Source organism: Oryzias latipes, chromosome 7, assembly GCF_053564925.1.
Source record: "Oryzias latipes strain Hd-rR chromosome 7, Olatipes_Hd-rR_3.1".
NCBI lineage: Eukaryota > Metazoa > Chordata > Actinopteri > Beloniformes > Adrianichthyidae > Oryzias > Oryzias latipes.
Genome location: NC_136243.1, coordinates 8,866,613 through 8,882,857, shown reverse-complemented (window position 1 = coordinate 8,882,857; position 16,245 = coordinate 8,866,613). Strand labels below are relative to the sequence as shown.

Below are 16,245 nucleotides of genomic sequence, written 5' to 3'. Positions count from 1 at the left end.
TGCTGTCAATTACAATAAAGTCTATTATATTCTAGGATTTATCTCATTTCCAGGTATGTTGCAACATCTACATGGCATCATCAATTGGGCCTTTACTCTATAAAAATAGCTAATTTGCCTGCCTTTTCTTCTCAGCCAATCACATTTTCGCCTTTATGTGTATCAATCGTCCTCTCTCTACATTATAGATTCTCCTCCACCACATTTGACACCTGTCACAATACTTTGCCATGATATAGCCTTTAACCACAATCAGCATCTAAACTCCGGCGATTATTCATCCATGGTCCAAGTTCATCCCAAGCACACAAGATGTCACTGGCTCAGAGCCTAATTGCCAAAAATTATGGACATGTTTCATGTAAATCTTTCTGTACCAGAAATAAGTCTTTACCTACATTCCTTAGACCTCTTCTTTTTGAAAAGTCATTTCTATTTATGTTGGGTTTTTTTTACTACAAAGGTTTCATGAGAAATTACGCCTGAATGAAAATTGTTTAGACTGATGGGAGGAGTGTGGTTATAACCAGCTTCTCTTTTTGATGCTGATAGTAAGCCATCAATCCTCAAATATGACATTAGACTCATTTATATGCAACACTTATTTCGTGTGTTCTACACTTGTGTACCTTTTTTAACATAAAGTAAATCCTTACATCTTTGGAAAATCTTTAGGCGCTTCAAAGAATGTTTGAAATTAAGGTGAAAGTTTGGTTTTTGCTTATACACAATTTTTTCCTTCACAAATTCAAATGTTACAGAAGTTGAAATGTAGAAAAACACTTTTCTGCCTTTTTCGTAGCAACGCGGACCTTTTCAAGAGCCTTCATGAGAAAACAGACATAATGCTGAAAATGTGTAATCTGAGGAAATAAAATAGGTAAGGCATTTATTTTTGTATATACAAAAGCACAAACTATAATCAAGGTATTTTACAACTTTAAAAAAAGATTTAAAAAAAAGAGTGAAGGTAAAACACTTTCATTAATGATACACTGATCTAAAAATACCATTTTTTAGTCTGGACTGCCTTACCATGTTTAGTCCTGACTCTGGGCTCCAGCTGAAGGTCTGTCCCTGAGCTTCACAAAGTTCAAGGTGTGACCAACATGTCAGATTGTACTTTGGTGCTGAACCATGAAGACACTTGCGCATGAGAAAAGCTGTTTTAGAGTCTACTGTCAGATTGACAGGAAGTCAGTGCAAAGACCTGAAGACAGGACTGATGTGATCGTACTTCCTGATTTTAATCAGGATTTGAGCAGCAGCGTCAAGAGGGGTATCCGACGTAAAAACTCTCACCAGAACCATCTGTGCAAATCAGTGAAAGTGATTGGCTGTGGCAACCCCTGATGGGATGTGTCGAAGGGTGAACATCAACAACTAGCACTGTTTTAAAGGTGTCCATATTTCCACCAAGATTTCTAACCTGACTTGTAGGTTTTGGAGGAAGAGACTGAAGAGGACTGTTAAGATGTTGTCTTTGGGCCACATGGGATTATTTCAGTCATTCTTCTCCATAGTCATGACATATTTTTTGGGAAGTGTGTCAGCCCTAAGTGTCTCACTTGCAGAGTTGGTGTCTATGTTGTGGAAAGTTCTTCATTGAAAATATTCTTTGTACTTAACCTGAAATAAACTAATCAGAATTAAATGTGAAAGTGAGTTCTGAAGTATTTGAAGCTAAAGGGATTGTTACCTTATTCACTGTACCACACAAGGCACATGAAATGTTTGCATTTTATCTTTAAATATTGTTTTTGTTTGGCGCTTCAAACTGATCTTTAAGCGACCATTTGGTAAAGGACCAATCTAGTGTTCAGTCATTCATGTGACACTACGTCAAGAGCACAAACTGAGAAAGTGTTGGAAGGACTGCAGAAAGAGAGAGAGCGTGACTGTGTGTTAACAGTGTAAAGGGGGGGGGGGGGGGAGTAGGGGTTTTCACAGAGAGGAACACGTACAGACACAAACATTCAAATGATGTCAGTCAGACTTCACTGGTGCTCATTGGTTGTTGCATTAAAGGGTGTGTACATGTGTTTGTTCTTCCATGGGGTGTGTTCAACTGAAAAATTCTGCTTAATCTGATAACAATACTGCTTCAAGCAACACATTTCAACAAAAAGAGGATGTGCGCATTTGAGGTGGGAGGGAATCCCTTGTCTCTGCCTGAATGTGAATGTTGACTGTAACCCAGCCAGATGTTTTAACGGAGAGGTGCTATCAAGTCTTTGGGTATGACGTTAGCTTTAAAAGGGTTTCCAGGATCCATTTTTTTATCTCGACTTTCTAACACACCGTAACCGTACAGGAGAAAACTGAAAGGAAAACACCTGCAATGACAAATAATGTTTTAAACTCTGTCTCGTTATTTTCCTTCGTTAGAAATAATTGTGCATTACATGTTTGGTGGGATTGCAGGGAAACAATTCAGATTGCTTTGCCCAGCAGATGTGAAAGTCATCTAGTTTCACCTCTGGAACAAGCAAACAGATCCTGGTTTGTGGACACAGGGGTCTTAGTTAACGACCTAAGAAACTCTACAGGGTGAATGCTAATGAGCCATCAAGCAGTAAACCACAAGGTTAAAAAAAAAAAACAGAATAGTTTAAAGATGTCTTGTGAGTAATTGTGGTGCATTGAGAAGGTGATGCTTGTTCTTCTTTTTTTATTGCAATCTGACCAGAACTAGTTTCAGGAAAGACTGCCTCTAAATGAGCAGCTGTTGTAACTGTAAGACCTCTCTATGACAATCCTACCTTAAAATGGTACTTTATAAGTACTTCAAGCATTGATAACATTATTAAATTACAGCTAACTGAAAGCAACTTTTTGCTTAGTATACAAGTATTTTCATTACTTAAAAATATTAATTAATATATAATTTAAAATCAAAATCATTCCATGTTCTAAAGCTGTTTAAACCCTTTGGGACTCATTGTAGTTAGGGGTGTAACGATTCATTTTAACAATTCCGTTCATTTGCAGCCATTTGTGGTTGTCGATTGGATTCATAGTCAATTTTGGTTCATTTTAACGATCCGATTCACGTACCTAAAATTGATCCAGAGAATCTTTAGCCAAAACTTCAACCACTGTGACTCAGAGATAAATACCTGGTACTGAACAGTGCAGGTAAAGTTTTCCAGATTCCTTGTGTTTCTTCAAGATAATAAACAGTAAATTAAATATGCATTAAAAAAAAAGGAAAAAAGAATGAACAGAACATTCTATCACACTGGATGGTCACATGTCTTTGCTAAATTCTAAGTGTTTCCACAGATTAGACTGGAATGATGGATTGTTCATTTTTTGCTGACATCACATGTGTGTTGTCTGCTGTGATGGTACAACCTACCGTGCCTCAATCTAAATGGTATTTTCCAATATCAATATAATTGATCTGTTTTGTTTTTAAAGGATTTTACAGTATAATGGCATAAGTCCACAACTTGCTCAGACAGATCGATCTGGAAAGATCCTAAGTCCTCAATTAATTGATCAAGTAATTTAATCATTACAACCCTAAACTGGATTCCATCCCTGCCCCACTTGGGCAAAGTTGATGTACACCATGGACCTCTTGCCAGTCTGATGCATGGTCCATATAAAGATATATAACCGCACACTCCAATATTTACACCTAAGGGACAACTAAGAATCACCAATCAACCTATGAAGCATGTTATTGGACTGAGGAAGCCGAAGTGCTACAGAGGAAAAACCCACGCATGCATGAGGAGAACAAGCAAACTCCACAACCGGAATCCCAGGCAAGATTTCAAGAGGTTAGCGCTCTCGCCGTACAAAGAGCCGAAAGGTGCTGTGAGACAAGAGTGCTAACCACCACACCACCATGCAGCTCCATGGTGAAAATCATGTGCAGTGAAACTGTGTCTGTGTGAACCTGTCATGGTGATCAGCAAAGTTCCCTTGTCTTTTTAACCATTCTTTAGACTGGATGATATTTTCTAGCAAACAAAACAAAACATGTGACTCTGTGAGGAGCCTGAAGGAGGACCTGAACCACCCAGGAGAATGTTCAGTTCAGCAGACCAAACCTACAGACAGTAACTCAACAACAGAGCACTGACAGAGTTTCTTTTCTTTATACATTAGATCAAGAAGATACAGTAGTGTCTACACCTTTTGCAACACTCTGCAGAGAATGAGTTCATACCATATGATTGAGCTAAACTTATAATGACTAAAACTTAAAAAGTAAAAGGAGAAGGCAAACTCACATGAGTTTCCCTAAATGAGTCACTTGAAACCTGAGTACAGCATTCCTGAGGAGAAAGCGTATGCAGCTCATACCTACACACCTCCCAAGGCATATTCATTTTCTCCATTCATCCGTCAATCTCGATTTTAACTTATTCCTCTTTGGTTAAATGCAGTCAATGTTTTTAACTAGACTCCCTGCTGTTGTAGATGTGTTTTATCTTCACACACCAGAAACATCTGCATTTATCTTCAAGACTTGTCAGAGTTCCTGTCATTGTTGGGAAGACTCGGCTCTCTGCCCTCGGCCCATCAAAGACTGTCAGACATGTCGTCATGCGACCATTTACTTTGCTCCTCGGTTTTTTGACATTGAGAGAGGTTGTTGAAAACAGCATTTTGCTGTATTTCACTTTCACTCTTCCTCCTTCTTCACAAGTTTCTTTCAGATGCAGCTCTGTACACAAACATCAAATCAAAGCAACAACACTAAGGGGATTTGCTTATACTGACAAAATAATGTCCTACATCTGCAGAGTTCATATTTTCTCTTGTCCCAGTCAAATCTAAAGTCTGATTATTGATAACAACTGCACAATGTCCACACCATTGTATAGAAAAAGACCCTTAAATAAGGCAATCACCTCCTCGGTGATACCTTTTAACTTTGGTGCTTTACTTTGACGTTGCCACAGTTTTGCATCAGACAGACACAGAGACTCGGTTACCACACCATGACGCTGTTTGTTACATAACGCTGTAACCTGAAGCATGTTACAACATTGTTCCCCTGCTAATAAGAAAAAACTTTAATGGAAAAAGAAAAAAACCACATGGCATGATACACCATTTCCACATGCAATTAGGAAATGCTTAAAGATGCTTTAAAAGAGAAAGAAATCCCCAAAGTCTCAAGCTGAAAGCGTGTTGACATTTCACAATACAAACTGCTTCCCCAATGAATTTAGAGCTGGATATCAATGCCAAAATATGAAATATTTTTTGGTTTGTTTACAACGTTCCTCCTCAATTTGATCCGCAATTTAATACAGTTTCAATAAATATTCATTTGTTTTTCATTTCCCATTCTGGAAATAATTTTTTTTTGTTAGAAAAAACTGTACAAGTAAAGATGTCAACTAAAATCAAAGTGACCCTAAAAAGTATTAACAATAAACACAAAAATTATAAAATTAAAAGCTAACTGAAACAAACTTTTTGAATTCCTTAAAATATTATTTTTTGTAAAAAATAAAATATATCTTTAGTTAAGAAAATATATTTTCACTTTCTTTTAACACAGCCCTAATATCAACCGTATAGGACCTAATAGAGCTTTGTTTTGGATTAATTGACAAAAAAAAGAGGTCTTCAGATGCCATCTTAGTTTTAAAAAGGCAGCCTAAAAAATAAAAACGCATCAACGGCTGCAGAACTTCACACCCAACAAAATTTGCAAGCCATGCAGCCTCTTTTAAATCTTCATTTGTTTTACGGTGGCCCAATGTTAAAGTAGTCAACCTCTGATCAGAAAGTTGTAGGTTCAGTTCCCATTGATATAAGTGTTTTTAGGCAAGACACTAAAGCCCACCAACAAGGAAAAATACTGGTAAGACACCAACAAGGAAAACTACTGGTAGCTATTCCTATATACAACTTTTCTACTTTCAGTAAGCCCCAAAAGCCCTTTACATCCACAGGTTTCATTCACCCAGATGGAGGCAGAGTTGACATGCAAGGTCCCGGTCAGACCACCACAAGCAAAGTGGGCTTTAGGGTCCTGCCTAAAAATACCTATTTCCATGGGAACTGAACCTAACACTTTCTGATCAGAAGTTGACTGCTTTCACTTTGGGCCACGGTAAAAAAAAAAAATGAAGATATGAAAGTGTTTTTGATCAGCAGGCTGATAAAGCATGAAGCCAGATCTGTTATAGTGCAGCTGGCAGAACTTTACACAAACATAAAGCAGAGCTTCATAAAGCAGAAGTAGCAGGTCTGTGAAGGACAGAATTCTAGCTTGTTTGTTGGAGCTACATTTTCTATACCATTATACACATTTTAAAACCATACAATGTGATTTTCTTCTGTTTTACATTCTGTCTAACAGTTTAAGTGTATCTATGAACATTAAAGACCAAACTCATCTTTAAGTGGAGGAATTTGCAGAATTTGATACTGACAAATACTCCTTTGCTTCACTGTATATAAGAGATTATAGACCTTTTGTGTGTTTGGGGGAAAACAGTGAGACGATGTGAGATGAGCAGAGCCAAACGGGGGCAGCCATGACACACGAAGACTTCGTGGTGGAAACGGTGTCTTAGCTTTATGGTGAGGACAAGACAGGTCTTCTCCAGAGAAGGAGGTGATCACATTTCTGTGGCCATTATCACAGATAACGACAAGAAATGGGATATAGGCAGACAAAGATGCAAACAGTACTTTCAGGATGAACACAGCTAGGAAGTGTCAGGCCTGTGCTGTAGGAAACACTTTTTGGAAAACCAGAAATCGTTTGTTGGGGATCCTACTAAGAATGAAAACCGTTGTAAATTAAAATCTGGATTTTTATGTTGAAACTTGTGTATAGCTTTGTTGTTTTCCATAATTTGAACATGTTTGTGATGTGAGTCATGCTCAACTGAACAAAAATGTTTCTGGAAAGCAATAAGTGATTTATGCCTCTGTCACATTTTGAAAGTTGTTTTTGGAACAGCAATGCAAAAACGCTTGAGGCATTAGCCACATTTTAATGTAAAGGTTACACTAAACTCTATTTATTTACAAAATTTAAATATAGTTTGTGCAAAATTATGTTTGGCATTTTCATTTTAAATAAAAAAAATGTTCAGAGATTTATGTAATTTTAAGTCCAATAAAAGACAAAATTGTTTTGATCGGGCCTTGTTTTTTTTTGTGTGTGTGCTTAAAGGGTAGCATGGTAATACTGTATGGTAACATAAAAATAAAAAATAAATTTAAAAAAAATCGTTGAAGTCACATAAGTGAGGTTATGTTGTAAAAAATGATACTGAACAAGGCAAGTAGGTAAAAATATGAAGCTACACTCAAAAAGAGACAAAATGGACGATTATTGTGTGGACTCTTCAGGGTTAAAGCATTCAGCAGCTACAGCAGGCCTTTAACCTTAAATCAGAGGGGGCACCTTCAGACTTTAAGCAGCCGGCTGGAGACTGATCAAAGTTTTATGATGTAGGAGGAAACTGGCTTCTTTCTGAATCACCCAGGCAGAGCTGCCCTCCACACAAGGCTTCAGCATGGATGAATGTTTATAGAAAGAATAATCCTGATAACAAAAATGTTAATCAAAATGAAAATATCATAAAAAAAAAGAATAAATACATTCAATTAAATGTTTTTTTACATTTAACGTGGAAGGTTAAGCTAAACATTACCATGGCAAGTATTTACAGGAAATCCACTATGGAAAGTTTTACACAATTCTGAAGAAGACGATTTCATAGAAGACAAGATATGGCAGGCTGCACGGTGGCGCAGTGGTTAGCACTTATGCCTCACAGCAAGAAGGCCCCGGTTCAAGTTCCCAGCTGAAACAGAACGTCAATGGGGGACCTTTCTGTGTGGCGTTTGCATGTTTTCTCCGGGGACTCCGGCTTCTTCCCACCATCCAAAAACATGCTTCACAGGTCACTCTAAATTGTCCTTAGGTGTGAATGTGAGTGTGGACGGATGTGTGATTTGTGACCCTGCAACAGACTGGCGATTTGTCCAGGATGTCCCCTGCCTTCGCCCTCAAGTAGCCGGGATAGGCTCCGGCAGCCCCGTGACAAAACGGAAGAAGATGAATGAACGAAATATGGCAAAACAGATGAAAAAAGAACTGTTTAACAAAGAATGCAAACATTTTCAGAAGGATAAGACGGGCGGGCGAATACATCCTTTGACGCTCTAAGGCTTTTTTTCTGGTTGTGACAAAATGGTTCCCAGCCTGGACGCCGCACTAAAACAAAGGACGGTGACAAAAATGACAAAACAACTGGGTGGGTTTAAAGCAGGGGTGGGCAATTATTTTAATTCGCGGGCCACATTGGGTTCTAAAATTCGATAGAAGGGCCGGACCATGAGCAGATGTTGGGAGTGAGAATGATATAACATGGAATGTAGATGAAAAAATTTGGATTAAAAATTATATTCTAAAACAGAATATTCTAGAGTTTTTAGTTTAAAACTTTTGTGCCCATTTTAGATCAATTTTTTAGTGTAAAGCCCTTTGGTACCTTCAAGGAGTTGTACAGTGCTCTATGAATAAAGTTTCATTCATTCATGATCCTTTTAATAAAATAACTAAATAAAAAATAAATATTATTATTTATGAAATACAACAATGACCAAATAACGCTCTCTATGATTTTCAAAGACAAAAATTTCAAGGAAATATACTGATACATTTAAAAAAACACACAAAAAAATTAAATAGTCGATCCTCTCATACATACATTTTTCAATTTCTTTTATTTTCATGTAGAAAATCAATGCCAATGAAGTTACCATATTTGGTTATTTGCCTCTAAGTGGGAAAAAAATTCCAATAAGTATACATATATATATATAAATATAAGAAAAACAAATTATGTATTTGAACATTTGAACATCACTTTTAGAACATAAAAGTGCTAATAACAAAAAGTGCTGATAACAAAAGTGTTGAATAGACTCTCACACAACTGTGTGTGAGGGTCTGGGAATGTCCTGGTTGTGGGTGGGTGGGACGAAGTCAGGGTCTGACACATCATCATCTTGATCCTCATCATCATCATCACTAATGTCAGGGTGGACTGGCACAACATCAGTCTCCCTCCTCTTGCCATAAAAGATTGATGGAAGCTAAAAATTAAACACATGCAATAAAACAACTGTCATAACATCAGAAACTGACAAAAACCACTCTTTATCACTATTCATAAACTAAAAACAGTGTTTAAATTCTCTCTGAATCACTGTATAGTGATATAAAAACATTTGGCAACATTAAACATAATATGCTAAGTTGTATTTCTTTATTTGTAAAGAAAATGCACTAATATGGTTTGTTAGATGCATAGGGCATATGTCCAAAAACAGACATACCAAGTAAAATCTAGTTTTTAGTGAAAAGGGCGTATGATCAAATAAGGTGCCTGCATTTTTCATTCTGTATTTTCACTTATTTCAATAAATTCTCCGCAAACAACTTATATGTCAACACTTAACACAACTATTCAACAATAAAATGTATGAGTTACATCAACTTACCATAATTAGTTTTGACGATTCCTTTGAAAATTTCCGAGCTGCAAAAGCCAATTTTCCTGACTTTGGAGAAAAAGGGAAATTTGATGTGACCCTGCTCTCTGCTGATTGGTCAAGTTGCACAATTGAGTAACCTATAATGTAAAATGATCTTTTCTGATTGGCTGGGTAAAGATCACATGATTCTTGAACTCACTGAGACAGGGGATGTACGTGATAACTAACATGTGCGGAAATTACCAAAAGCAGTCACTTGCCCGATAAAGGGTTTTTAAGATTAGGAACTGTAAATAAGTTGGTGAAGAATGCTACCAAGAAAGAAGTCTAGAGGAAGACAAAAGTTCATGGATGTAGTGAAGGACGGCATGGGGGTGGTTGGTGTGAGAGAGAATGCAGAGGACAAGGTTAGAGTAGATTGAGGCCGATGATTCACTGTAACGATCCTAAAGGGAGCAGCTGAGAGGCAAAGATGAAGAAGAAGATTCTTCGATCAAAGACACCAAAGAGTCAACTATGTGTTGCACTGCTGCCACATCCCGACAATGAGTAAAACCTAAAATAATTCAAAGTCACACCCCTAATGACAACAGATGTTTGTGTTTGTGGATTTAATACTAGTGGGTTTTGTCCCGCCTGTAGAGTAACTAACATAGAGCAGTAAGGTTTGAACACATAGCTGGAAGTCTAAAACATTTCTTCATTGCGTCCTGTTATATGAGAATATATCTTCATGATTTAAAAAAAAGAGAAAAATATTTTTCAGTAAAAATAAAAAGTTATGATTTCTTATTAAATATAACCAAATTATAATTGTGAATACATTTACAGTTACAAATGAAAGTCAGTTTTTTCCTTCATGAATCTTGTTGCTAACATCTTTTTACATGTCAGTTAGCTGGAGAAGTTCAATCTTTCTCCTAAGACTAGTTTCAGACATTTGAACATCTTGAACCAAGCTAAACACAAAACCTTTGCCGAAATCAAAGCAAAGAGAGGATGAGCTTTAAAGGACGACAGTTACAGTTCTGCAAAACATGGGAGCTCTGGTTGATGTCTACAGTCTGGTGCTGCAGCATGTATTTGTAGTTAAATTCCCAGCATTGAGTTGGGTGTAAATATGTTGAGGGGTGTTAATCAGTGCCAAGTTGACATTCTCTGGGTTTGACACTCGGCCAACAAGATGACGAAGCTCATCCATCCACCAGCTCTCATACAGGCAGGCACAGTAAGCTTGGACATGTGCCATTTTTACTCACAAGTACACATTTTAAGTGGCTTTATTAGGATTTCATTTGATCTCATACACATTTCTGTGTTTGTCCCTTTTTTGGTTGAGTATGTACGTTCAGTTCTGGTGAAAGTGGTAAATACCTTATGGCCCTCGCTTCTTGGGGTCTGTTGGTGGTTTTTAACTGCTACTGGTTTTGTTTCCTGTGCGCTAAACCAACCACAAAATGCTTTAAGGCTGTTTCAGAACAGGTTTTCAGCAAGTTTACAAGTACTGCCGGGGTTCATGACAATAAAAGAAAAAAAACACTTTTACACACTTTTGCAAACACTTAAAAGACCTCCCCCAAAGACTAAAGCAGTTTAGTGTTTATAGCTTGTTGTGAAAAACTTGTTCTTCTCTGGTAGAAAAATACTAAAATGTTTTACCTTCTTCTTATTTATCATTGACTGTTGTTACTCTAAAAGACTATTTAAAGCCTTGAAGATTATAGTTTACTCTGTCTTCAACCATCAATATGAACAAGTATAAAACTCTTATTGAATGCTGCAATTCCTGTGTAAAATTAAACTTTTGAAAGATCCTACAGTTCTGGTCACCCAACGCAGCATTTTCCCCACTATACTGCGCACTGCATTACCAGGCACACCCTCAATGAATGGTATATTTTCAAACTTATGTCATAAGGCGCATTTAGCGAGACAAAGGAGTCAGATAAGTCCGTCCGTCAGTCAGACTTTATCAAATGCTCACAGTAACTCTAGAATTTGTTTGCAGCACGCTGCATCGGCTGTTGGAATTGTGAAAAGAGGGAGGCCCGAGAAGCCGAGGTCAGCGGAGAGGAGCAGAGCTACACCTGTGAAGGCGGCGAGCCAGTTTGCAGACTGGCACAGGGCATTGACCCCCCCGACTGGAAAGCAATGCAAGAGCACAATTGTTTATCTGCAACCAGTGCTGCAGTGGGTGGAGGCCGGCCGAAAACCGCAGTGGGAGGAGGTGGCAAGGTGCTCTTCTGCCTCCAAAGGACTTTTTGAAAATGCCCTAAGATTGAATGACTGAGTGTTTGAATGGGCCTGGAAAGAGCGAGCCACTGGAGAAGAGTGAAGCCATTGGCAGTCCCTCAGACACTGAGAGACTGCTGGGGCAGAACTCCATGATCAGCTACAGAAAGCTGGCTTTTGGCAGAAGAGGAATTACAACCCGAAGGCCAAAGGAAAAGACTTAAAAACAGGAGACCTCGTGTGGGTTTATAGCCCGAAATGAAAAAAGCGCAGATGCCCCCAGTTAGACTGTCACTGGCTGGGGCCCTGTGAGGTGAAAAACTGGGAGACGTGGTCTACAGGTTTGAGCTCCCATCTGGAAGAAGGCATGTGGCCCTGTACAGAGAAAGGTTGGCCCCTTACCGGAGTGATGCTCGGCCAGGGCAGCGGAGGCATGTACTCCCCCCAAGGGACCTGACACCAACCTTATCCCGGCGATGATCACCCTGCTAATTCCCCACCTTCACCTCCCCCACAGCTGCAGGTGGTCTCAGTTCAACGGACATCGCCACCTGTAATTGCTTCACAGAGGCCCAAGAGACTGAGCAAACCTCCCTCCCACCTTTGGGACTTTATGTGTGAAACCTCCGGATGAGGCGCTTTGTAGGGTGCAGCAGTGTAGCGACCAACGTTAAGCAGTGTAATTCTGTTCTGTGTTGCTATCCTCGGTTAGTGTTAAGTCATTCTGTTGGGTTCTGTGTCTACGTTGGTATTCCAGTCAGTTAGATGAATGTGATTAGAAGAGTGTGGGCGGGGCAGGGGAGCCAGTGAATGTAAAGGAGTGTCATGAGTGTGTGTGCGCACAGAACCATTTAAGCTACATTAAGCTACATTAAAGGCTTCACATTTGGGAACGGCCATCTACGACTTTTCATTACGTCCAGCCAGACGTTACAACACTTAGAACCTGAACATAGAGAACAACAACGACCTTTGTTTTAAAAAAGCAAGACATGTGTTGAATAAATAAAACTTTAAATGCTGTCAGACTCAGTTAAGTAAATGAACAACCCTAAGTTATGACCTAAAGATCAAAAGTGTCTGATTTGGTAAAACATTGTTCATTAGGAGGAAAATACAGCCATGGATAAAAGCTTTAAAACCATCCGTTTTGCACCTTTGCAGGGAGTCTCTTCAACCTAATAACACTATTCTATACTCTGAGCTGGCTTCAGTGAATTACAGAATAAGTTATCAGGAACATCTCATGAGGGATGAGTCGAGTGTTGGGGAAAAGATTAAACACAAACTTGAGATGGAACAAAACTTTCTTTAAGTTTGAAATATACTTATGAGCTATTTAATCATGTCTCTAAACACTAACTGTATACAAGAAATGGACTTAATGAACCCATCCCCAACACGTTCCAAACAGGAAGTACCCACTGACCCCAAGAAGCCAAAATCCCATAGACTTCTGTAGAGAAATAAACAGCTATTACTCAGTCATTCTATTGGTCAGAATAACCGTTCTTGCTCTGCTGCCTTTTTTTTTAACATTCTCTTGATAATACTATATTTTTTTTCTTTATTGCAATCTTTATCAGCCAATCAGATCCCTTAATAAAAGTATGTGTTTCCACATCTAACGTTCAATACGTTTGATTGAAAGATTCTCCCCAGCAAGATGTGGTAGGGGTGTGGACTTCCAACAAACTCCATCCTGATTAGTGCAAGTGGCTGCTATAGAAACGTTGACTCAGACCGACCAATCACTACTTACTGACATTGTCTGGCTTCATCATGGCTGCATCCATATTGCAAAAACAGGGCAATTGAATCGATGTAACCCTTGTGCTATCCTAGGCACTATGACATAGGCACTTTACCAATTGGAGTTGGGTCATCTAGACCCATTAGACAGTGCTCTGAACCTTTTTTCTTCAATGATTTGTGATCCTCACTGGTGTCTATGGATTACATGAAATCTCTCCACCTTTATCCACCTTTGTCATGGTAGGGAGAACACGTCAATGTAAGGGTGGGGTCATCTAAGATAGCACAAGGGTTAATTTGGTTAGAGCCAGAAGTAAGCCACTTTCAATGGATGAAGTTACACTAACTCCAGTTCTTTTATAAAGTCAATTACTCTAAAACTTCAAAATAAGATTTTTTTTCTGTTGATGGAGGGCATATATAAAAGGAAATTCAGCTTAAATTTACATTTCTGAGTATTTCTTAATTCAAATTGTTGTGAATCGGGAGCAGATGAAAAAATGCAGTTGGAAATAGCTTGTAGATGTGACAAAGATCTACAACGGTAAGCCACAAGTTCCCTGCTCCGCTCCATTCTGATTAATCCAATTGTAGACGATTAAATGTATGTACTCACAATTTATGAGCTAGTATCTCAAAATTCTACGGCTGGATAACTCCAGTATACCTTGGCATTTTTGTTGCATTGCTAATGTTAGTTGGGGTTGTGGGGGGCTGTAAGCCAGCAGGAGAGAGTGTGAACAAAGGGATGATGGGAATTAGGCACACGCTTACTCCACGCCAATGGCCCCACCCACAACTCAAAGGAAAAACTTCTAGTTCAATCCTTCAGCTCTGCAGAAACGATCCATCATATTTAAAAGACCATTAGGACTGTTTTTACAATTAATTAAAAGCTGATCGGAGTGGGACTTTATTCTGACATTTTATAGTTGAGAGGTTTCTTTTTGTCTCTCTTTATTTTCATAAATATATGTTGTTATATTATTTTTTAAAAATTGTGACTGTAAGTTTGTAGATACAAATGATTTTTTTATTTTAGTGCTTTAGAGATAAAACGTTTTTTATGTTTATAATAAGCATTTGGTCTGATAAAAACAAAAAAACAATTTCAGTTATTGTGAATATAAGTTGATACTAAAATAAAAAATACTAGAATGTATCAGATCTATTGACTGCAAAGGGGAGCGTGTCTAAAACAACCATATGTCACTGACATTCTTGAAGTTTGGTTTATTTGAAGGCTGTTTATTTGCTTCAACTGTCAGCTTGTGTGGGAAACTGGATCCAATGTTTAGTTCTACCCTGTTTTTGTTTTATATAACTGTACCTATGAAAAGACTCCCAGCCTGAGGAGACGCCGGCTCCTGCATCTGTCGCCCTCCCCGTGAGGAGGAGCTGCTCCTACCTGTGTCTGGGCTCCGAAGACACGGAGTTACAGCTCTGAACCGACAGCAGCGTGGACGACTTCCGCGGACCCAGCGGGGACGGCAGCAGGCTGGAGTTGGAGTGGGACGGTGAGAGCAGGTTGCTGTTGCCCGGAGAGGGGAACGAGCCTCGGCGGCCGCCCAGGAACACGTCGGCGCTCCCCGCATCGTTGAACCCCGCGTCCGATGGAAGGACGAGGATGGGCGGTACGGGGAGCCCCGCTCTCGACGCCGGGCCAGGGGGGACATCCCCGCAGCTGACGGACACTGACAAACTGGGGAATGTCCCGTAGCTTCCGTTGTGTCCGGTCTCCGGGCAGAGGTCGCCCGCTGCAAGCCCCGCGCCGTCGTTTGTTCCCACAAAGTCCGTCTCTTTGTGGAGAAGAATGCCGCCGTCCTCGGATGCGCTGCTCTGGACCGGTCGCCCGTCTAGGGAGATGTTGGTGAGGAACAAAAGAGCGGCTTGTCTTCGACGAGAGTTCTCCCGGTTTCTCCGGTTGAATTCCTTGGTATTTAGCTGCTTTTTGCTGCTGCCGGCGACCGTTATCGCAGCGCCCTGCTGTCCGCAGGCAGCCGCCGCCATGCTGTCGGTCCCACTGAGGAAGTCAGGAGGGGAATCAGCTTCAAGACTCGCATCTGTCAAATCCTTTTACCCGGCGAGAGACCGCGCTACGCCCCGCTGCGCTCTCATTGGTCCACCAGCGAATACGTAATGACGTAGGGCGTTCCAGTCACGTTGTAAACAGTGTTGTATTGTTTTGGCTGAGTAAGTCCTATTGCTGTTCAGCATCGGGATGGTTCCAGTGGATTTTTTCAAACGTTTTTGACAACGTTTATAACTTTAGGAACCACTCCCTTAACCTAAGCCATTCTGCATGATTTTAACGAGTATTTATATATATATATATATATATATATATATATATATATATATATATATATATATATATATATATATATATATATATACATGTATGTCTGTAGTTATAAAATTCTTTTGTTTTCTAATTGGGCTCCTACTGCAGCTCCTTTTTTGATTGGCTCATTGCTTTGAAACCATCATGGATTTTCTCTGCACTGATCCCTGCAGTGACACAAACACTTGCCTGAATGGACCTGGCCAGTTTACAGATCAGCCCCACAGTATAGCTAAATATAACCCACAGAGCAGTTCCCACTGTAATCCCTGCGAGCTCGGGCTTTGTTACCATGCTCGTACCTCTTGATCTTGTACATCTGCACCAAATCAGATGAACTACAGCTGAACCTCCAGTGAAGCTGCTGGATTGAATGTAAACATTAGAGCAGTTTAGATTAAGAAATCGCTGTGGTA

The 16,245-nt window shown here is 39.4% G+C and overlaps 1 protein-coding gene across 1 annotated transcript in view; it reads right to left on the bottom strand.

Moving 5' to 3' along the window:
* The window catches only part of cables2b (Cdk5 and Abl enzyme substrate 2b), a 51,007-nt gene extending 35,423 nt beyond the window's left edge, over positions 1-15,584 (bottom strand). The window contains exon 1 of the mRNA XM_011477655.4: positions 14,894-15,584. Coding sequence (XP_011475957.2) covers positions 14,894-15,495 — 602 coding nt within the window. The 5' untranslated portion in view covers positions 15,496-15,584. The remainder of the gene's footprint in view (positions 1-14,893) is intronic.
* Positions 15,585-16,245: the final 661 nt, after the last annotated feature.